This window comes from Leuciscus leuciscus (assembly GCF_965113295.1).
Source record: "Leuciscus leuciscus genome assembly, chromosome: 3".
NCBI lineage: Eukaryota > Metazoa > Chordata > Actinopteri > Cypriniformes > Leuciscidae > Leuciscus > Leuciscus leuciscus.
The window spans coordinates 52,723,922-52,749,185 of record NC_138727.1 but is presented as its reverse complement, the minus strand read 5'-3'; the positions used below and the strand labels follow the sequence as shown (position 1 = coordinate 52,749,185).

Sequence of the window (25,264 nt, the reverse complement as noted above, 5' to 3'; positions counted from 1 at the left end):
ATACACATCATAGGGCTACCCATACAATATATTTAAGGAATTTAGTACACTCATCATTCTAAAGATCACAGTTCATCTGTGAAGAGGTACTGTCAGACACAGCGATTAATGGATTTAGACAGAAAAATCCCCAGTGTTAAATCAACACTTCTCAGAGTACATATGGTCCCGCTATACAGAGTGTTAAAGTAACTCTAAATCAGAGTTAAAGTTAATGAGATAATTAAGTGAATAATTAAGTGATGATCAAGCATTAGTGATGAACACCTGCTGTTAACAAGCAGAGTCACTGAAGGAAAGAGGATCAACAAGAACAGAAAAAAGAGAAACACAAGACCTACAACTGACTTCAGACTCAGCCTTAGATGAAATCAACTGAAGAGAAAAGAAGACATTAAATCTGTGAAGATCTCAGCAGTGGAGGATTAAACAACTCCACAAACAGCATCACTTAGTACTAACCAGATTGACTTTATTTCTGTCCGACATCTAAATAAGCTCTTATTGATAATTATCAGAGGTTTAAATGTTGATATTTTATTGAAAATATTTGGTCACTGTTATGGTGATCAGTGTTTCTTTTTGTTGGGCAGTTTAACTCCTGGCTTTTTATGTGAGTTGGTGGTTATTGTATAAGTGTTTATTATTGTGATGTCCCAGATCCGGCCCACGTGGAAAGATGATCTGGCCCACATGCAGCGTGGAATGACGTCCATTGGGTGGACCGCTCCTGTTTGCCAGATCTGGGCCACAAGCAGGCCATAGCAATGCCACATGTCAGCCAAGAGCAAAGAAATAAACCAGAACTGGACCTTATCTGAGCCACAAAATCTGTATATATTAAAGATGGAGTCATCTCAGCCTTAATAAGCCTGTTAACAAGCAGAATCACTGAAGAAAAGAAGAGAACAGAAAAAGAGACGAGCAGAAACACAAGAACTACAATTAAATCTGTGAAGATCTCAGCAGAGGAGGATTAAACAACTCTACAAACAGCATTACCTGTTCTCTTCTTTCCTTCAGTACACAACTTTCAGAAGCGGAATTATGTTGCTACACTGTAAGAAATTTCTAACCCTCCCAAATCAAAAATTTCAAGTGACCGATAACATCTAAATTTTTCAATTGGCCCAAGTGAAATTCTTGTTGCAATAGTCTGTTAACATTGGCTCAATGAGAAATAATACGTCAGACTAATTGAAAAATGTAGATGTTATCGGTCACTTGAAATTTTTGACTTGGGGATGTAATTGTTTTTTACAGTGTATAGTGTGGACTTGTGACCGAGGGATTAGGGTTTCATTTGGGACAGAGCCTTAGAGATGGTGTGGATTTAGTGTGCGTGATGTGTACTGCTCTATGGACAGTCTTGCACACTTACTTCCAGTCATGTGCACACGCTCTCAAGTGACCAAGACCGCAAGTGTGGGTATTTTAGACATGGTCAATTTTCACAAAATCAGAACCCCTGAAGGCATTTTGTGATTATTTATCACATGTAGACTGCCGTTAGTTGCGGCCAGAGATGGCGGGATGGGCATGCGTTCATGCTGGAGAATATTTTCCAGGTCTACTTTGCAGCCTGCTCTGTAAGCTGTGATGAGCCTTTGTAGAATCTGCCTGTCCATTTTGATGATGTTTTGCTTGTTCTTGCAAAGTTGCAAGACTTCATACAAAGAGGCAAATGTTTTGGCTTTGTTCTTTCGAATGGGTGACTTCAGATCCAAGTGCTGGTCACTATCTGGAGGTTCACACAGACGTTTGTCCACAAACACTTTCATTTTTTGCCTGTCCAAGGTGTTCTGCACCAAGCAGAGATGGTTGAATCTGTGGTGTGACCACGCCCTTGTTGATTATGTTCTTGAGTGTGTCCCCATCAAACACACGTGCTCTTTTAATGATAGACATATTCTGCTTTCATCCACATCATCTCTTTCCATTCTACTCTTTGTGCACTCGCTGTAGTCTGAGAAGCTATGACTGTTCTCAGATTATATGACAGTGTCCATCTACTGAGGGATGTTGGTATCCTGGTGATACCTAATAGGCCTCCACTCTTTTTTCCTGTAGCGTTTAGCCACTCTGTACTTTGATCCGCTGAAACCTCAACAAGGACGTGGTCATTTTTATAATAATAACTGAGTTATTGTTCATAGTTAAAAACAACTATTTTTGCAATATCTAAGCTGTTTCTTCACATTACTTCTCAAATCTGAATATGGCATTGAATTGCCCATGTAGGAAAACTTACAAAAGCACATTTATTTCACGTTTGTACCTTGTTTAGTCAAAAAAGATATACTGAAAAATAGATTTCATCCTGGCGGTGGTGGCCATTTTGAATTTCTCAATTTTGAGGCATTTTGGGACATTTTTGAGCTTCATATACAGCAGATTTGGATTCAGCACCCCTTAATACACCTAGAAATGTTGTACAATATGAATAATCACAAAATGCCTCCAACACTTTAAATAAGCACATTTTCAGAAATTCTGCCTAGACTATTTGGACAGACCCAGAAAACATCCCCATCACAGAAGAGAGAGAAAGAGAGACCTGTTTAAGAGTTTGATAATCTTTCTCTGACACAGATCTGCAAACTTTACCGTCATGGTTCTCATTTGTTCTGAAGTGCACGTTCGCATAAAGCAATGCTGATCCTTACGCTTCAAAGGAGAAAAAATGGTTAGGATTAAAACACCAGTGATTTCATCATCTGTCACCACTTCTTCATCATGATTTTGTAACCCGTTTTGTCAGAGAAATCACTTCCTGTGTTCCTTTTTGGTGTTAGCACTATTTGTGAAACCATGACCATGATCATTCAACCACAGCTCATCTGTGAACACTTGCTGTCACACATAAGAGTGAATAATGGATTTAGAGGACATTTATGTAAATGTTGAAAATGATGATATGAAGGACATAACTGGACCTCGTACACAGAATCACAGCCAGGACGAAGGAAAAGATGGAAAGTGCAGTAAGTAGAAAGTTTCATTTGAAGAAGAAATGGTGTTGTTAACTTTTGATGAATCTTTTTTTTTTTTCAAAGAACGTGTCCATATTTCTGCATTTATTAACATGAAGTTGCATATTTAACTGTAGATATTCCGCTATGATTATTAAAGAATAAGTTTTTGTTAAAAAGGCCTGTGTATTGTCTAAAGATAAAGATGGATTTATTTGAGCCTATATTTCTAATAATATACATTTTAAGTGAATTGGTACTTAACTGATATGTGTGTGTTTTGTCTCTGTTTGTCAGGAGGAAGCAGGTGTTTGGTGTTGATGACAGTGTGTCTCGGGCTCATTTGTGTTCTTCTGCTGGTCTTCATCACACTGTACACCATCAACATCACAGCAGAGAGAGACCTGTTAAAGAGTTACAAGAACACAGTTGAAGAGTTCAATCACACTATCATCAGCTTACAGGACAAGAACACTGATCTAACACAGAAGAAACTGGAGTTAGAGACTGAACTAAGGAAGTTATATGAACGAGGTCAGTACAAATGGATTTATATGTGTATTTGTACTTTACAATCAGTGGTGTGAAGTAACGAATTACAAATACTCACGTTACTGTAATTAAGTAGTTTTTTCCCCCCGAAATTGTACTTTTTTTAGTATTTTAAAAATTGTGTAATTTTACTTTTACTTGAGTACATTTTAAGTGATGTATTGGTACTTTTACTCCGCTATTTCCTTCTGTTTGTGGTCGTTACTCGTTACATGCTTGTTTTACATTTTTATTTTTATCCATCAACGTGATTGGATCGAGTAATCGGTCTCGTGATAGACTGACGTCAAATCAAATTATGCATAGAAAACTTTAACCGCCTATACCTGCTGTTACTCTTGGCTGCTGTGGAAGTGCATTCTTCAAGCATCAATTAAATCGAGATATCTGCGTATTCCTCTAATATATGCTAATCTACATTTCACATTTTTGTTTAGGCTACTAAATGATCTTTTACTTCTACAGGGCCTGACATTTGGTGTGAGTTTGAGGGTATTGCGACAGTGTTAACTCCCTCAAATGACGAGTTCATAATGCGGTGAATTCCCGCTCCCATTTCCTTCATAGCCCACTGAGCAAAGACACGTCCAAAAGACGTCATTCTAACGTCTTTGTCGAACGTTCAGAAGACGTCCACTGAGGAGCCAGAATGAAAGTTTTTGCAACGTCTTTTTTAGGCGTCTTTTTGACGTTCACTGTTGACGTCCAAGTGACATAAAAAGTGAACGTTCAGAAGACGTCCACTGAAGAGCCAGAATGAACGTCTTTTTTAGACGTCTTTTTAGCGTTCACTATGGACGTCCAACTGACATAAAAAGTGAACGTTCAGGAGACGTCCACTGAGGAGCCAGAATGAAAGTTTTTACGACGTCTTATTTAGACGTCTTTTTAGCGTTCACTATTGACGTACATAGTGAACGTTCATTAGACGTATTTTTTAAACGTCTTTTAAATGTTCATTATTGGTGTCCAAGTGACATCTTTACAGGTTTCTAAATGAAAGTTTTCACGACGTCATTACAACGTCACTTACAGACGTCTAAAGAACATTCATAAAAGTTTAAGATGCATTTCTTGAACTGATTTCAGATGTCACAAACCAAATGTATTATTTTAATTGTTAATGAGGCCAGAGTTCAATCCTGTCTTACTATTAGCTTTATTAAACCATGTTTTGGTCATCAAACAGGCTTTTGTTCCAAGGTTGGATGACAACATGGTATTCAATAAAACTCATTCTAGTCATAGTAAAAGCAGTGTGCAGAACTACTGCTTTAAAATTGTAAATAATAAATTAATACCTATCCCTTGATGCACCAGTCTAAAACATGCAAATACGTTTTAGTAGCCTTATATTTTTGCAATTGGAAACAAGTGACATCTGATTATTGATTACAAAAATATATATCTTTTTTTTTACAAATAGTTTGAAATGACAATATTTTTTTTTCCATCTTTAATGAGGTTTTCAGCAAATTATTAACAGGCTGATAAATAAAACAACTCTAATGGTTACACTGAACTGCCAAGTGAACAAAAAACAAATTACTCCAGACCAAGATTGGGGGAGGGTGGTTGGGAAGGGGGAGAGAGATATAAAGTCCCCTAAACTAGAAATAAACACACATGCCTTACAGTACTCATGTAAAATTCCTCATTACTTTCCACCCCTGTATGCCCTCCACGGCACGTTTAAGATGTTCTGCTGCATGATGCTTGATTGTAGCCTCTGTAGCTTCTTTATCCCATTTCATGACTGCAGCTGCAAGAGTTGAACAAAAACCAAAAATACATAAATATGTAAAGAAAACCAGTGTTACATTGCAGTATGCAAGTTAACATATAATATTTTTATACCGCCAAATATGGCAGCAAACACATGACTGAAAATGGGTTCTGTAAACTCGCATCGCTGTATGTTAGGAAGGTGTAAGACTGCAATAGACAGTGGCCTTGGGTTACAAGATATTTAAGATAGCAATCATGAATTGAGAGAGACTGCATATAATACAATTTCTCAGGCACAGCCCAAATGTAATGCTTTTGGATACTATAACTTCCATTTTAGCAAATACTAGATTACTTGTAGATGAGTTTAGAAAGAGGTAAGCCAGTGAAGTATCCAGTTCCAACGCTATCAGTTCTGCTGTCGGTACTGGAGAAATTGAGAAAATGCACTTACTATTTATTAAAGATGTTATCTTGCAAATTCTATCTTTGCCAGCCGTTTCTATATGAGATAATATTAAATCATCTGTCTGATGCATTTTTGATATTTGCAATGCAGAAGAGAGTTGTTGTAAAATGCAGTCTCTAGTGTTGCTAAATTGCTGTGACGTGTTTGATAATAAAAAGAGCTATTTAAGTAAGGGATAATGTAGAGCAAGGCGGTTGTTATAGTGAATACACCCCCGACAGGCTGATCGGGACACCGAAGCGAAGCAGAGCTGGAATCCTGAAGGGGTTGTATTCGCTATCCTGCTTATTACATGGCTACCTACCAAATAAATCAATAATTTGACATAAAATATTTATTTAAAAAGGAGTTTATTGATTCAAAAACGATTGTATTGCTTCCGCTAAAGAAAATAGTCCGTTCCGTCTCTACGGTTAGAATCCTGCGTCCATAGCAACGCTCTGTTTTTCATGGCAACGGTGTGTTATACTTAGCAGCGGATTGTTATCAAGAAATAACACACCGCATTCTACATTAGAATTCAACCAAGCCATGTAATAATGCACAATAATCCGAGCAAGGGACGCTGTTTCCAACTTCAAGGCGGCTTATGTGTGTGCGCACCGAAACCGACCGCAACTAGACAAGCAAATTACTTTAGGCTTTGTGAGCGCATTTAACCATCAAATACACAACAAAATATGTCAAAATGACCGGATTGGAGAGTATTCACTTAAACAGTTCATATCTTAAATTGGTGTAAATAGTTTGTAGAAAAGGGGAGAATCGTATTATTTGATCTGCATTCAGTCTAATAAACCTTCTGACGATTGCACCATTAATGTGAATCAAACAAAAGGCAAAGAGAAAATACTCACAGCTCTTGAATGAATAACTTTGTCTTGATGATTTGTCTTAATGCCTACCCTCACTTTTGTCTATCTGAGTGCTTTTAATTTATTAAAATAGAACAATGTAAAAAAAAAAAAAAAAAAGTCAGTTAAACTGGAGATCTATTTAAAGGGCACCTATTATGCAAAATTCACTTTTACATGGTGTTTGAACATAAATGTGTGTTGGCAGTGTGTGAGCAAAACCACCCTAGAATGATAAAAATCCACCCAGTAGTTTTTTTTACTATCTCAATAAATCACAAGCACTGTCTAAGAACGCCCTGTTCTAGATTTCCCTCACTGTGACGTAGAAATGTGCTAAGCCCCACCGACGCGGTTTGATTGACAGTCTGGTGTTGACATAGACCCCGCCCTCGGTGATCTGCATTCTCCATTGTTTCAACGACAGCCGGTGTGTAATGTCTCATAAGAAGTGTAACTTAAGTGTTCTGTTGTGGAATTTAAGAATGGACATAGTAGTCTTCACTGACATCAGAGCCACTGAAAACGCAGCGGATGGATTTTATTTATGAAGAAACGGCGCCACTTAAACTTCCTTCATTTTCTGACTGACTGTTTAGTGAACGAGGGTCAAAGTTAATCAAGTGTGGATCATTGCCTACAGTTCGCGATTCAACGTCACCTCCAGAAGTAAGTGTATTTTATGATTTTTGAGCAAATAGTCATTTCAATCGATGTCAGCCAGTTCAACAACAAATGCGTCTAAAGCTATTTATTGTCGTCGTCATAGATGTCTCAACAAACAACGTCAGACAGTTTTATGTCACGTAGGCTATCATTTTTGCAGCAATTACAAATGTAAATAAATTAAGGTCTGCTCTATCTCCATAGACAGTATATAAACGTCTATCTCCCTCCCCTTAAGAAAAAAATAAATAAATCGTTTGTACTTAGCAAACGTTATCACAGTATTTGTGTGTGTGTGTGTGTGTGTGTGTGTGTGTGTGTAGTTTCAAAAAATTGCGCGAACGTTATCACAGTTCGTGTGTGTGTGTGTGTTGCACATCCATAATTGCAAAGGGGACGCGATTAAAACTTTGTAAGTACATAAATGTATCAAATAACCATTCCGAGACGTTTAGTCCATTCTCATTCGTGTCTCTTCATCATCTGGGTCCAGCACAGTGTTGCCAGATTAGAAATGTCGAAGTATCGTACCAAAACCTCAAAATTATCGTTTTTTGAGAAAAATTATCGTACACGAACCAAACACATAAAATATAGCTATTTTCCAACAATTTTATTTTCCAAATAATTTTACAGCCAATTTAAACAAGCTGTGTAATACGCTCACACTAACTGGAGGAAGTCTGGCTACTTAACTTTTTTTTGCCAAAGTACAAAAGATATGCCGACAGTCCACATTTTGAACTAGACCATAATTAAACTATGATACAGAGAGAAAAAAGTGCACAATTAACACTAGAAAGATTCAAATTCGATCTCTAAGTTGCTGTCATCATCGGATTGTGCTGTGTTGGCAGGTGTTGTTGGTAGGGGAATCCTTTTACGGTACAGATTGGATGCCATCATGGAACTGATCTAAACTGAACTGTCTTCTTCGGCAAAACTGTAGTGTAGTGTTGACGTGCGGTCGACACCATGTGGTGTGTGTGTGTGTGTGTGTGTGTGTGTGTGTGTGTACGTGTGCTTGCGTGCAGGCAGGCGAGCCTGCGAAATGATTCGGGGTCAGAGAGAGAGGTGGTAGGATGTGTGTTTGGACGAAAGACTGAAAACTCTGAAATTATCGTACATTATGGGATTTTTTTCATTATCGATCGTACATCGTACAGAGGTCAAAATATCGTACAAATACGATAATTATCGTACATCTGGCAACACTGGTCCAGCAGCAGGGCGGGGATATGCAGCTCATTAACATTTAAGGTGGTACACTCCAAAACAGCTCTTTTTAAAACAGGCCCCAAAAATGACATTTTCAAATGGTTATAATAAATTAACTGTGGGGTATTTTGTACTGAAACTTCACAAATGCATTCTGGGGACACCCAAGACCAATATTACATCTTGTAAAAAGGGGCATAATAGGTGCCCTTTAAAAACAAAGAAATTAGTTCATTGTGTTTTTAAACTTTATACATGTAGCATGTGCTTTTCAATTAGCAATTTTTTGTAAAAGTTTGTTCAGTAGGTTAAAAAATACAATTGGGTATAATTTTATTATAATAATACTTACATAATTTGTCTCTTAGTTAAGCTTTATTGAACATTAAGTTTTCCATTTAAATTCAGATTCAAGGCCAGATTCCTGTTCTGGTTTTGGCCAGACTCGTCTCACACTCTATTATGGACTCTGTCTTGAATGCTGTGTACCTTTAATTGCTTCAAAAGTTTTAGTCGTCTTCAGAGGCAGTTTCTGCTTCTTCCCCTTCCCCTTCATATTGAATTTTGCCATGAGCCGGTTGGTAAAGAGCCTGAAGAAACAAATTCACCATTTAGAAATGACATGTGTGTGGTAATCTACAGGAACTGTAGCATGGGTGAGAGTGCCAAGAGTGGATTAAAGAGATGGGGGCACTGTTGTTTTCTGGAATCGATTAAACAAACCTCTTAGAAGTGACCATTTGATAGCTCTGCTCTGAGAAAGACCTCCCAGAGTATCTTGAGATTGGCCTTTGAACACTTTCATAATCTGAAAGACAAAATTTGTCAAATATTACTTTATTGTTCGTAATAGTGGATATAGCTCTTGTAGCAAGTTGTGTGCCCATATAACTCTAACATTTGCCTCTGCTGTACTGAGCAGTCAGTGCAAAGAGATCTATATACTTTTGGCTAGGGCTGCACGATTTGGGGAAAATGTCATATTGCGATTATTGAGGTCAATATTGTGATTGAGATATAATAAACAAATGGTTTCATGAGTCAACTTGCTTGGTTCTGAAGGAAAATGCACACACAGATTAGTGATGATAATGCTGAAATGTGTATTTCTCGACTCAAACTAGCAACAACAACAACTTAATTAATGATAACACCTATAATGATCAATAAGCCATGACTGGATAAAAACTCTTAAAACTTAAAATTATTGGGCATGTCAGTCCTATATATATATATATATATATATATATATATATACAGGGCTCCAGACTAACTTTTTGCCTTGGTTGCACTGGTGCGCCTAACTTTTTTATTTAGGTGCACCAGCACAAAATTTGGGTGCACCAGAAATTTTTCTCGGCTCGCGTCACCTTTAACGCCACAATTTCAAGGTCACCTTTTTATCACGCTCTATATACATTCATATTATGTAAATGATTTTAAACAAGAATAAGGTGTAGGTAAAAAAAAAAATAAAAAAAAAATAATAATAATTTAAAGTGCTTCACTGAGCTGCCAAACGAACTATTTTGAGTCTCTAGCTCAGGCGCGGTATAGGCTCTACCTCCGTCTCTGAGTCGGATGCCATCTCCGACGAAAGACCAGGGCTTGGCATCTTACCAGGGACTGGGGAGAATGGTGGCTGAAGTAGCTTCATGTCTGGGCTGTTGTCGGAGCATTGACCGGGGAGTAAAGGGTTTTAACGGTATTCCTACTCTTACCGATACTGCTTATCGATACGGTACTTTAACTGTATTCTTATCGGTTCTTTTTGTTTTTATATATATATATATATATATATATATATATATACATATACACATATATATATATATATATTAGTCTAAAAAGAAATCTAATAAAGTAATCAAATGTAAAATAACACTGCATAATTTTTCATAAATAGATTAATGCTTAATAAAGCTGAAGTTATTCTTTCAAGAGCTTTGTAGTGATTTTTCTCTTGTTGTTTGATTCGCAGTAATGGCGCAATCGTCCGCATGTTTACTAGACTGCGGCCCCTTTAAGACCGAGTGCAGATCTGCTACTGATCTGATGCACCATATTCTCCCAACTATTTCCATAACTACGTCCATTTAAGACATAAACTGTTTTTGGTGAATCTCCAAGCCGGTCATTTTGACATACTTTTGTGTACATTTGATCGTTTAGACACGCACATTAAACCCAAAGTAGGCTATAATTTGCTTGTCTCGGTTTCGGTTTCGGAGCGCGTGCCGCCTTGCGAACAACATCTCTTGCGCAGATTTTGTGCTTTTAATTGCTCTTTTAATTATTTAACGCGTCTCGCAAGTTAGCAACAGTAGCTAGACTGCATTTTACAACAATCACCGATCGTGCTGATTCTGTCGTTAGGTTTGAGTTTTAGGGAGAAATGACAGTGTAATGCTGCGAAGGGAAGAAGTTGCGCTAGATAGAATGCGGCTATAGTTTTTAATGGTTTTACCTCAATATATAATTTTTTATAATCTTTGGAAGCCGAAATCTAAAATAAAATCAGACTAATATCACAGTGTAACCAGGCTACGTTTGAATGTTTAATTCTGTCCTCCGTCATCACTCATTAAGCGTGAGAGAAGAGTGTGAGTTCCCATGAGTGTGTGAGTTCCGTCAAAGGAGAACAAACACTTAGTTCGTGGAGAGGCAGCGGATGCGAGGACGTTAGGTGCACCGGTGCGACCTAGGAAAAATTTTAGTCGCACCCTTACAAAATTTGGTCGCACTCTAGAGCCCTGATATATATATATATATATATATATATAGTTAACAATATAATCCTAATATAAATGAAAGTCAAAAGCACATTTTGAGTCCACAGTCATACCTGGAAACAAATCCTGTTCAAATAGGCTATATGGGCCATTCTACAGAATTGGTTTGAAGTTAAAAAAAATGTATGCATGCAAATGTTATAATATCCAAGGTAAACATTTCTAGTAATTGTGCAGTTAATTATCATATTGTATTTTCAGAAAGGTTTGGAATATTTATCCTCTCCCCAAATTTGTCACTCATAAAACACAATAATAAATAATTTAATGAGAAGGCTATATTGACCTATTTTATATTGACCTATTTTAGTTTTGCTATTTTATTAAAGTTTCCACATGTAAGTCAAGAACAATTACAATTTTAACTATTCCAAGTGTAATTTTTCTTTGTAAAAAAGCATACATTTTATCATACGTATTTCAAAGTTAAGGATTCATTAGTATTGTCTAAACATTCATATTTCGTCTCTCTCTACATATCATTTGTATGATACATTAATATAGGGCATATACATTTTAATTTGCAGTTTAATACGTTTAAAACGCTGCGTTTTATTTAAACAACGTATTTCATGAACATATTTCAGCAGATTTTTACTCATCTCAGTATTGCAATATAGTTAGGGAAAAGCTAAACTATAATAACGTTATGTTCATGTAAAAACAGCATGTTGTAATTGTAGTGAACGAAAGCGAGCATCTGTGCCGTTCATTCACACATACACACGCGATTCATATTTAAACAGTCTTTTTGCGGTTGCGATTAGAACAAAGCACTTAAGAATAAACAACTTACTATTTGTGTTTGAATAGCGCGCGCTTTCAGCGGGCGATTAGCAGATAATGAGTTGCCATGAGAACAACTGACGTCTCTCTCTTTTCATATAGATTACATAAACAGAATACTCTCTTTCATTTTGAATTAGATCATTAAAAAGTAAACACTTAAATTATTATAAAGATTACTTATTTGCTGAGTTTTGTTTATGTTTAGAGACCTGCTCCAGAAAAAAAGTTCATGGAGGAGAGGCAGAAGCACACCCAGTTTATTTTGCAAATGCATAATGTTTTGTTTCGATTGTAAGTGGACACATACAAAAGTAGACATTTTACTGTTTATTTTTTCATATTTCTTAAGTCTGTATGACCATAAATGACGGAGTATTTTAAGTCTATTTTGCTGCTATGTGAAAAAAATCCAGCAAAACGCGCGGGCGCATTTGTCGGCTTTTCGGTTAATGTGCCCGCGCAAAATGCCGCAGTTTTAATAAGTATTTCAAGGTATTAGGGGGCATGTGTGACTTAATTCACTTCATCTGATATCATCTCTTAAAGGTATAGCGGAGGATGTTTTACTTCCTGGTGGGTAGTCTAAACTATTGGTCCTCCTAATTGTCAATCATTCTGGTGAATCAATCAAACTTTTCAAAAAGTGGAGAGGGCGGGTCTTATCTAAAATTTGGAAAGATCCTCCGCTATACCTTTAACTGAATAACATATACATTTTTATTTTTATTTTTTATTTTTTTTACTAACCTGTTTTAGTCCAATTAAGACAGTGTCTGTCTCTCTCCACGTTTCAGCAGCCTCTTTCATCGGCAGTGTCGGTACACGATCCGTTCCACCTGCGCGACCCGTTTCACGCATGCGCGTAATTACGTAGTAGAAAACGTCACGGTTTTCCTACACTATCGGAACCACGCATGCGATGGCACAACTTGCGGCATATTTGTGTAACGTTAGTTGTATTGTGTTTAACATTTCACAGCGGGTCTATTTTGATGCTTTTAAATGTAGCTTACGCTATGCATTACGATGTGTTTACGTGGTTGCCAATCCAAAAATAATAAAGGAGTTGTGAGTTGTTACATTAACATACATGATCAGTTTCCTCCATAGGCTACTCTCCTTTGCGATTCACTGCTGTATGGTATAGGCTCAACTTGCCATGTTTTGGTCTGAGGTCAGTAGTATTGTCAAAGACGGTTTGTGTCGTTTTTTTATTATTAAAAGCTGCTAATATTAGTTCACTTTTAAGTTGAGTAATTTTGTATTAGTATGGTATGGGTCTATATAGGCTAATATATATCTAATCTAAATGAGGAAAATGATCCCTTCAATGTTGTTTACAGAAGACAATAAGGAACATAATATGCATTTCTTTTTTTTAAATAATATGCATTTCTGCCTAGACAATCTGCACTTACATGAAGAAAGAACTACAAACAAGTCTGGGGAAACGTTATAGAGTATTTCAAACTTAAACTTACAATGGAAATGACTTGAAAGTAGCATGTGTGCACACAGAAGTGACATGAGACCAGCGGTGGACAGTTGAGTATCTTTATTTAAGAGTAAAAATACACACTCTCACTCACACACACACTCTCTCTCACTCACACACTCTCTCTCTCACACACACTCTCTCTCTCTCACACACACACTCTCTCTCTCACACACACTCTCTCTCTCTCACACACACACACACACACACACACACACAGGGGCGTCATGCAAGCCAAAATTCTGGGGGGGCACAATCTGAGACGTTGCAATTGTTTTCTGACGGGTGATATGGATCATGTTAGGAGGGGTCAGGGGGTTTCTCCCCCTGAAAATTTTTAAATTCTGGCTGCTAAACATACCATTTCAATGCAGTTTGGGAGGGCCAGAAATACCTTAACGGAGCTAGCAGCAACCCTCCTCTATCTGAGGACTAAGTTAAAGTATCTATTTTGTAAGTTTATGTAAAAGACAGGTTGATGAAAGAACTGTAAGCTCAAATTCAAAAGCTTTTGAAGTCTACTTCATTAAAGCATGTTTACACACACACTTACTGTACACTTAGGCCTACTACACATGATTTTAAAAACAGTACCATTGCAGTTTTTATGTTATGATCATTGGTATGTGACCTAAGAACGATCTTACATCAAAGGTACATAAAGGTGCTGAGGTCTGACTTTGTGGTGCTCTGAAATTAAGTTATTTTAATATTAATATGTGATGAAGGACTTTGAAAGAAGTTTGAATGATTTCAGTGCTGAATAAGGTTAACACTACCCCGTTTATTTGAAAATGGTTAATATTTGACAGAAATGTAAAAAAGTAATCAAAACCGATCAGATAACGTTACTATGGCTTTGTATGGCAGTAACGTTAGCCAACTAGTTTACGGTTAGACTAGGCTAGCTATCGATAACGTTACACTGACACAACTTAAGTTAATGCTCTGAATTCGCAGCTAATATCAAATCCATAACTTTTTGATCAAGTTAAAATTTCCAGGTCAACCACAAATAATCCCACTACCTTTTAATATCATCCGATAACTAATTCATTGCCGATTTGTTGCTTTGCCCACTTACTACTTCAAGACCATCTGTAAAACATTGCCAGCTCAACGTGCGAGACGAGCGAGTTGCTTGAACATACACAGCAAAGATTCTAGAGCGCTCTAGATTTGATTTACACAGACACCATATTAGGAAAAAGGGGCGGGCTGATGCATTGCTGACCGATTTATTACACATCCAGAAGAATACATTTGAGTCGTTATAGGCTCTGGTATATTATGGAGCATAATAGGAATAAAGTTGTGACAAAAAAATTATCAGGGAGGAAAAATCTGAGGGGGCACGTGCCCCCTCACTTTGAATGGGCATGACGCCACTGCACACACACACACACACACACACACACACACACACACACACCAAATGTATATGGGTGACTGTGCACCCCAACTCCCACACACACACACACACACACACACACCAAATGTATATGGGTGACTGTGCACTCCCACACCAAATGTATATGGGTGACTGTGCACACACACACACACACACACACACACACACACACACACACACACACACACACACACACACACACACACACACACACACACACACACACACACACACACACACACACACACACACACACACACACACACACACACACACACACACACACACACACACACACACACACCAAATGTATATGGGTGACTGTGCACCCCAACTCCCTCCCACTCACTCACTCACTCACTCACTCACTCACTCACTCACTCACTCACTCACTCACTCACTCACTCACTCACTCACTCACTCACTCACTCACTCACTCACTCACTCACTCACTCACTCACTCACTCACTCACTCACTCACTCACTCACTCACTCACTCACTCACTCACTCACTCACTCACTCACTCACTCACTCACTCACTCACTCACTCACTCACTCACTCACTCACTCACTCACTCACTCACTCACTCACTCACTCACTCACTCACTCACTCACTCACTCACTCACTCACTCACTCACTCACTCACTCACTCACTCACTCACTCACTCACTCACTCACTCACTCACTCACTCACTCACTCACTCACTCACTCACTCACTCACTCACTCACTCACTCACTCACTCACTCACTCACTCACTCACTCACTCACTCACTCACTCACTCACTCACTCACTCACTCACTCACTCACTCACTCACTCACTCACTCACTCACTCACTCACTCACTCACTCACTCACTCACTCACTCACTCACTCACTCACTCACTCACTCACTCACTCACTCACTCACTCACTCACTCACTCACTCACTCACTCACTCACTCACTCACTCACTCACTCACTCACTCACTCACTCACTCACTCACTCACTCACTCACTCACTCACTCACTCACTCACTCACTCACTCACTCACTCACTCACTCACTCACTCACTCACTCACTCACTCACTCACTCACTCACTCACTCACTCACTCACTCACTCACTCACTCACTCACTCACTCACTCACTCACTCACTCACTCACTCACTCACTCACTCACTCACTCACTCACTCACTCACTCACTCACTCACTCACTCACTCACTCACTCACTCACTCACTCACTCACTCACTCACTCACTCACTCACTCACTCACTCACTCACTCACTCACTCACTCACTCACTCACTCACTCACTCACTCACTCACTCACTCACTCACTCACTCACTCACTCACTCACTCACTCACTCACTCACTCACTCACTCACTCACTCACTCACTCACTCACTCACTCACTCACTCACTCACTCACTCACTCACTCACTCACTCACTCACTCACTCACTCACTCACTCACTCACTCACTCACTCACTCACTCACTCACTCACTCACTCACTCACTCACTCACTCACTCACTCACTCACTCACTCACTCACTCACTCACTCACTCACTCACTCACTCACTCACTCACTCACTCACTCACTCACTCACTCACTCACTCACTCACTCACTCACTCACTCACTCACTCACTCACTCACTCACTCACTCACTCACTCACTCACTCACTCACTCACTCACTCACTCACTCACTCACTCACTCACTCACTCACTCACTCACTCACTCACTCACTCACTCACTCACTCACTCACTCACTCACTCACTCACTCACTCACTCACTCACTCACTCACTCACTCACTCACTCACTCACTCACTCACTCACTCACTCACTCACTCACTCACTCACTCACTCACTCACTCACTCACTCACTCACTCACTCACTCAGTGAAAAGCCCAAGACTGTTTCTCACGATGTATTCTGCCTGGTACATATGTTTCAGTGTGAGGGGCAGCTCCTCCACTTCTACCTGTTCCTCCTATGAAAAAGTAAAATACCATAAATTAAGACTACACTACAACATAAGATGTTTTAGGTCTATCAAAAGGGGCCTAAAGACATCTTTTCAGCATAAATTAAATAGTTATTATGAGTTATGGTTATGGTTTGTATATTATTGTATTTTCATTAGGCTATTAATTGCGAACCTTTGTATTGTTTTTATTTGTAAGCCACTTTGGACAAAGGCATCTGCTAACTCGTATAAACCATAACATGCACAAAGTAAATACAGGTAGGTCTCACAAAATTTGAATATTGTGGAAGTTTGTCAATTGCAATAATTCAAATGTAAAACGTGAAACTCATACATTATATAGATTCATTAGACACTATGCGAAATATTTCTATTATGTGTGTTCATTTTGATTACTACGGCTTATATCTAAAGAAAACCCAAAATTCAGTCTCAAACAGTGGACAGTATATGAGTTCATCATTTGTGCTCTACATTATGTGAATAATCAGAAAATAAAAACTGCATGTAGGAGTGAAGAGGTTTGCTCCAGTCATGTAAACATCTTACTGCGATTAACTCCTTACTCTGATCATTGGAAATAATCGCATTATTGGTGTACATGTAAACGGCTGTGAATACTTTCCGGATGCACTGTAATAATGTGTGTGCACTAAATGTATCCTGTCCCAAATGTTTTCTTATATACCTTAAAATGTACACCACTTGACCTGACCCATGGTGAAACGCTGTTTTGTCTTACTATACACAGTGTATATGGTTGAAATGACAATAAACCCACTTGACTTGAACTGTTTGTTACGATCTTCTATTTTTTTATATATCACGTGACGTAACATGTTGTATAAATCTATATAATGTATCAGTTTCAAGTTTTACATTTAATTCAGTAATTCACACAATTTTCCACAATATTCAAATTTTTTGAGACCTACCTGTATAGAATGCATATACGTGAAAATGGTTGTCTGGTTAGTTTGGCCATACCTTGACTATTTGGGGTCGAGAAATCCTATAAATAGGTGGTAGGGTGCCTGCCATCAGCTGTTCTGCCTCCTCTGTCCAGAAGGCAAAGCGCTGCCCGAAGTTCTGCCCATGCCTATTCAAAAGTATGGTACTTTTAATGTAGCATAATTGTAAAGTAGACCAATGTTTTACTGCTTGAAATGTGTCCTACCTTGCGATCGAGAATTTCTCCAGAATCTGGAGACACCACCACTTCCGAATAGATGGTATGTCAGTCTGTAATACACATGTAATATTGGAGTCTTGCATTGTTTGTTTTTTAACATTCTTGGATACATACATTCCATGAATTACAACTTACATCCAAAAAGTGAAACATGGCACCAGTTCAGATGCAGAGGGCATACTGTTAAAGAGAAAAATAATGATTAGGGAGATTTAGGACAAACAGGAACAATTGAGTAGAAATTGTATAAGTTTACCATAAGCATGAATATCCCACAGCTCTGTCCATCTGACTGAACTGGAAATGGCTGAAAAGTAATATACAGTTACTCAGATGTGATGTTGACAACCATTTATAGTGTCCGCTGAGCAAAATTAAATGACAAAATTACATAGTAAGCAAAATTACATCAAAATCTTTGCCCGTCTTCTCCACCCACGGTCCATTAGCCACTGCTCCTGCAAGTTGTCTGGAAAAAAATTATGCAAAACTGAATCCATAGAACAAGGTTTTTTTTTTTCTCAATCCTAAAGCCAGAGAACAAGGCTTTTACTCAATCCTAAAGCCAGAGAACGAGGCTTTTACTCAATCCTAAAGCCAGAACGAGGCTTTTACTCAATCCTAAAGCCAGAGAACGAGGCTTTTACTCAATCCTAAAGCCAGAGAACGAGGCTTTTACTCAATCCTAAAGCCAGAGAATGAGGCTTTTACTCAATCCTAAAGCCAGAGAACAAGGCTTTTACTCAATCCTAAAGCCAGAGAACAAGGCTTTTACTCAATCCTAAAGCCAGAGAACGAGGCTTTTACTCAAACCTGAAGCCAGAGAACAAGGCTTTTACTCAATCCTAAAGCCAGAGAACAAGGCTTTGCCTGAACAGGATATCAGTCCATTTCACTCAGTTTGATCTGTATTTGTTAAGGCTGTTACACAGTGTCATCAGATTAAAGATTTTCAGAGTGCTGTTCAGGCTTAACGGGATTAAAAAAAATGTAAAAAAAATTTGTAGAAAACTATACTTATAAACTATAAACTAAGATTATTCAAACATAATCTATCATGTATTAACTTTAATTCCCATAGTAGCATGTAACTACATGCACTTTCTGTTCTCTGTGTTAGCCTTCATCGGTCACAGGTCAAACCTTGCTAATGTCCTCTGCTTATGCGTTTCAAACCTAAATATGGTTTGGTATTTCTCATCTCCAAACCCATTTGGACATAATGAGTCCAGAAAAATAGCCTCCTTCTTAGCAACTAATAACACCTGTGAAGAACATACCCTATTAATGTCAGGTATAGGGGCACCAACTGGTTTAAAAATAGAGGAAAAAAAACAATGTAACTGTACACAAAGCATGTAGTGGCTTGCTGTTTGTGACCCCCTAGACCATGCTGGCAAAATTACGATATCTTTAGATTCCACATTGTCCTATGAAAAAAAAAAACTATGTTCAGATCTCCTTGGACATATCTTCACTTAAAGAGGTGTATCTGCTGGACTTGTCAACACATTATGCAACTTACCGGCAAACTAGGTTCCCTTAGTTTCCATTTAGGGACTTCAAATAGGTCAACAATGTGGAGATCCATTCCCTGAATAAAATTGTATGTCTGCATTTCATATACATATATCTCACAAAAGTGAGTCTACCTTAAGATGCATCACAGTTTCATTTCTATAGTGTTGTCCCATGAAAAGTATTTGGGAAAAATGTGAGAGGTGTACTCACTTTTGCACAAATTTATGTGTAAGTCATCAAGGTAAATACAAATACATACATGTCTCCTGGCTGCCTCCTCTACCAGCCTGAAGCACGCATTCCCAATCTGAAAGCACAGAATGTTTTGCATAATTACAATAAAGGCATTAGAACCATCCAAACTCTTTACAGCAATATCCACTTATATTGCTCTCCACCTGTTCATCTAGCCCCAGGCTCCAAAAGTCCTCCCTTTGAAGACAAACTGGGCCATCCAGAACAACAATTTCTTTTGCTGGACGTGTTCTGTCCAGCACATAGGTCAGCTAGAAATAAAAAATATCCCTGTTAGGAATGAGCAATCATGCATTTATTATTTAAAGCACACCAACAAGCTGTGCATGTGAACTATCCAGTTTAGTTTGGCACTCACCACTTGTTCTTGCTGAGGACACAACCTCTTGGACCACAGTGGACCTTTATTGGCATACTGGTGGTCCACCAGTCCAATGTCTTCTGCATCGTTTTGGCTGCCCTCAGATTCATGGCTATGACCTACACAACAGGAAAGTAAATACTAATCGTCATTGTCAAGTGTCATGTTTATATTTGCTGTCACCAAGTAGGATTATTACAATACCTTGTGGCCGAAAGTAGGGCCTTAGCTGCGCAACATTAAGTTTCTGTATTTTCCCTAACATAGCCACACTTGCCACACCCTTCTCTGTCAGGGATGTGAGGGTGAATGGCCCTTGGTGGAGATCCTGTAAACAATTTCCCTTCTTCACCTTCTTTTTGGGCTCCCCAATTAGGACCTCGTCCCCTGCCTTAACTGAGCACTGGCGAACCCCTTTCCTTTTCTTTGCCTCAAAAGCCTTTTTTTGTTTCCCCTGTGCCTTTTCAATGTTCTTCCGTACCTTAAAGATAAGAATATATTACTATGCGAACATTCTTTTTCAAATTGAACATGCCAGCCACACAATTCTGAACAAACCGTTTCATTGAGGGCCTTGACTCCAGCTAGTTTTAGCTCCAGCTCCTCCTCTGGGTCCGCCAATTCAAAGGCAGCGTCTGTCTCACAGACATTTAATGCCTGTGGTAGACGGGGGTGCCTATTGTACATTAAAAAGTACGGGCTGTACTTGGTGGATCTCTAATTTGAAACAAAATGTTTTGCATCAAATCACAAAATAAAACTCTTAAAACATGTATGCAATATACGTTATCTAGTCATTTTGAATAATAACCTGTTTTGCAGTGTTTATTCCATAAACTATGGCCTGCAGGTGGATGTCCCAATCATCATGGTGCTGATTAACATATTTTCTGAGAGTCCTCTTTACATTTTGATTAGTTCTCTCATCCTTCAACATTGTAACGAATATGACTTAGCTCAAATGATTATAGGGAATCAAAATTATGAATCGGGTTGATTCATCTATATTCTTACAATATTAATAAATTATTGAAGCTGAAATTTAGACTTATTCGTATACATCAATGTTCAATTACAATGAATTTGTCACGTTAATTACAGAAAACAAAGGGAGAACACCTTCTTTCAATTCCCTCGGGCGGCCAGGGCGGAGCAGACTCTCCCTCGGGCGGCCAGGGCGGAGACCCTCCCTCGGGCGGCCAGGGCGGAGACCCTCCCTCGGGCGGCCAGGGCGGAGACCCTCCCTCGGGCGGCCAGGGCGGAGACCCTCCCTCGGGCGGCCAGGGCGGAGACCCTCCCTCGGGCGGCCAGGGCGGAGACCCTCCCTCGGGCGGCCAGGGCGGAGACCCTCCCTCGGGCGGCCAGGGCGGAGACCCTCCCTCGGGCGGCCAGGGCGGAGACCTTCCCTCGGGCGGCCAGGGCGGAGACCTTCCCTCGGGCGGCCAGGGCGGAGACTCTCCCTCGGGCGGCCAGGGAACAGGCACCGGCTCAGGAACAGACATCACCGGCTCGGGCACTGGAACTGGCACCACCGGCTCGGGCACTGGAACTGGCACCACCGGCTCGGGCACTGGAACTGGCACCACCGGCTCGGGCACTGGAACTCCCACCACCGGCTCGGGCACTGGAACTGGCACCTCCGGCTCGGGCACTGGAACTGGCACCACCGGCTCAGGCACTGGAACAGACACCACCGGCTCGGGCACTGGAACTGGCACCACCGGTTCGGGAACAGACACCACCGGCCCAGGAACAGACACCACCGGCCCAGGAACAGACACCACCGGTCCAAGTGTGTGCATAGCCCACACACACCACATGGCTGTGGCCATAATGGCCAGTGTCGCGGTCACTGAGGGCTCAGGAACAGACGGCTCCGGCTCAGGAACTGGCACCACCGGCTCGGGCACTGGAACTGGCTCGGACACTGGAACTGGCACCACCGGCTCGGGCACTGGAACTGGCACCACCGGCTTGGGCACTGGAACAGACACCACCGGCTCAGGCACTGGAACTGGCACCACCGGCTCGGGAACTGGCACCACCGGTTCAGGAACAGACACCACCGGCCCAGGAACAGACACCACCGGTCCAAGTGTGTGCATAGCCCACACACACCACATGGCTGTGGCCATAATGGCCAGTGTCGCGGTCACTGAGGGCTCAGAAACAGACACAGGCTCAGGAACTGGAACAGACACAGGCACTGGCTCCGGCTCAGGAACTGGAACAGACACAGACACAGGCACTGGCTCCGGCTCAGGAACTGGAACAGACACAGACACAGACACTGGCTCCGGCTCAGGAACTGGAACAGACACAGACACAGGCACTGGCTCCGGCTCAGGAACTGGAACAGACACAGACACAGGCACTGGCTCCGGCTCAGGAACAGGCACTGGCTCCGGCTCAGGAACAGACACTGGCTCCGGCTCAGGAACAGACACTGGCTCCGGCTCAGGAACAGACACTGGCTCCGGCTCAGGAACAGACACTGGCTCCGGCTCAGGAACAGACACTGAAGGTTTGAAGGGCGTCTCCAGGATCCGAGCTAAACGCTCTAAATTGCCGATCAGTGCCCCCCCGGCCATGAGAATGGGCATCTCCCGATCTGTCTCCGACTGGGTAGATGTGGCTTGAACCATCTCTGGCTGGGCAGATGTGACCTGAACAGTCTCTGACTGGGCAGACGGAACGTGAACAGTCTCGGGTTGGGCCACTAGACTCGGGACCACCGGAACAGGGGCCACCGGAACAGGGACCACCGACATAGCCACGGAGGGGTTCTTTCCTCTCCTCCTCCGTTTCGGAACCACCGGAACTGGGACCACCGGAACTGGGTCGAGGAGGGGCCAGAGTGGAGAGTGGTCTTGAAATTCCTCTCGCCCACCTCCTCTACTGCGGCCTCCACGGGTCCCGCGAAATATGACCAACCGGGTCCCCTCAAAACTTTGCCTCCTCTCCCGCTCGGTGGCTGGGGAAGAGACCCTTTGCTGAGTCCTTGACATGGTCGGATCGTTCTGTCACGTTAATTACAGAAAACAAAGGGAGAACACAAATGCAAAGGGAAAAAGATATTTATTACAAAAGAAACACTAAACACAAAACAAAACCCACGAGGGGGAAAACATAACTAAATACAAAACAACAACTTCAAAAACGAACATACCAAAAGGGGTCACGGGAGAACAGGAGACGTGTACAAGACAACGATCCGACACAGACTGCAAACACAAAGGAACTTATAAAAGGGACAAATCAGGCAGGTGATGAGGAACAACAGGTGGGGCAAATTAAACCAATAATGAGATAACAAGGAGGGTGGGGTCAAAACAGTGACAGGAACACAAACACCACATGTGCTACACAAGACAAGACAGGCATGTGACAGAATTATAATTCAATCATTAATATACCAAAATGTCCCTCTTTCAGATCAATTAATCAGAATAATTTTAAGGGAAATTAATGTATTAATTAAACAGTTGTTTGTCCCGCAAACTGGTCGTAAAATTAATTCCATCAACTTCTCAACAAAATTATCTCTTTCTTATAATTCGAAGAAAGCTATATTTTCTGGCCAAGAAAATTACTTTCTTGTTCTTATAAAATGTAGGTTACTTAACAGTAGCGCATTTGTAAAGCGTAGCTTGATCGTCATTTCATTGACTTGTAAAATGAACACTTATACAGAGACAATCTAGGATATAATGGGTCTTTAATAATTTGACTAATACTACATCGAACTAAGGAATACAAGTTCTACAATTTACATGAGTATGCATATAACAATACAAACAGTAAAGACAAATACAAGACTAAACGAATAACGAAAATGAGAGAGAGAGAGAGAGGGAGAGAGAGATCGGACAATGAGAGAGATGAGAGAAAGTGAAACTAACATGTACGATCAAAGATCGATCACAGTTAGGCAAAGTCACAGGCAGGGTAACCTCGAGAGACAACAAGGAATCAAATCACCTTAAAAGTTCAATAAACTTATCTTGCAAAATGGTTCTCTTTGTTGCTGAAGAACGCCGAGTTCGTGCGTGTGTCCTAAGAGCAGCTGGGTGTGTTTCTTTAAGAAAGCAGGGCTTGCTTCGGTGTGCGCGGCCGCGGGATTTTCAAAAGAGTCTTTTTCTTTGAGTTGAAGTTGCTTGCTGCGTTTGCTTCGCTGAGTCCGAATACGAAAATAAAGAAAAGACTTAAAGAAAAGAAAAGAGAAATTCATTCACGAAAACGGTGAATGAATGCTCCCAACGGGAGCCATATGGGGCTTCTCGCTGATGAAGCGGGTTCGTAAAAGTGCTCGAACAAAACAAGACGAAAGGAAATACAGAACAGAACAGAACGCGGAGTGTAACCGCTTTTCTAGGGCACAGGAATTTCACTCCTCCCTGGGCTTGAGCCAATTGGAACGCGAAATTCCAGGCGGGAGAAAAGTTCTTTGTCTCACTATGAGTTTGATTTGCATGTTTTATGGCAGTCTTAGGATCATGCCATTTCTACGTTAAACAATTATAACTGCAGTAAAATGCATTTTATCATAATTTGGTATCCATATCTTTCCTACGGGTATATGGAGGTTCAATTCAAGACCAAATTTGGTATGTTTAAAAGCTACGGCCTAGAAGTACCTTCTTACTCTGTAAGATAAGTATTAAAAGTTCGATTAACAAACTGGGAATAAGACTAACCTAAAATGTGATGTGCATTTACAAGTGGGAATGAAAATTGGACTTTTAAAAAGACCACATGACATATACCTATGAATTCGCAACAGTGTGCACCTCTGAAACATTATTCCTTTAAGGTTTACAAGAATACAAAAACATATCACAGAGAAGAACAATCGTGGAAAAGAGAAATTACATTCAGGTTTGCATATTTCTTCAATGGTTATACATATAAAATATCTAGGATGAACACGTTAATTCTGCTCTCCTGCCAGAATCTCAGTGAGATTCCTTGCTGCTGACATTCCGTTAGGACCATAATATTTTATGGT

At 40.3% G+C, this 25,264-nt stretch overlaps 1 protein-coding gene and 1 long non-coding RNA gene across 3 annotated transcripts in view; one reads left to right on the top strand and one right to left on the bottom strand.

Annotated features, from left to right (window-relative positions):
• Window positions 1–2,826: 2,826 nt before the first annotated feature.
• LOC309493808 (uncharacterized protein) overlaps window positions 2,827–25,264 on the top strand; it is an 89,019-nt gene continuing 66,581 nt past the window's right edge. The window contains exons 1-2 of one of the 2 annotated variants that reach the window (XR_014204054.1): window positions 2,827–2,984; window positions 3,270–3,506. Coding sequence is in view for 1 of the 2 variants with exons in the window: in XM_082163065.1 (XP_082019191.1) it covers window positions 2,876–2,984 (109 nt within the window). In the remaining variant the exon portion in view is untranslated. The remainder of the gene's footprint in view (window positions 2,985–3,269; window positions 3,507–25,264) is intronic. The other variant, XM_082163065.1, reaches the window with a different exon arrangement.
• LOC309493918 lies at window positions 16,731–19,947 on the bottom strand. Its single transcript, XR_014204091.1, has 7 exons — window positions 19,900–19,947; window positions 18,528–18,588; window positions 18,376–18,426; window positions 18,255–18,299; window positions 18,105–18,169; window positions 17,915–18,026; window positions 16,731–16,930 (listed from the first exon to the last, which is right to left on the bottom strand). It is a non-coding gene; the product is annotated as an uncharacterized lncRNA (long non-coding RNA).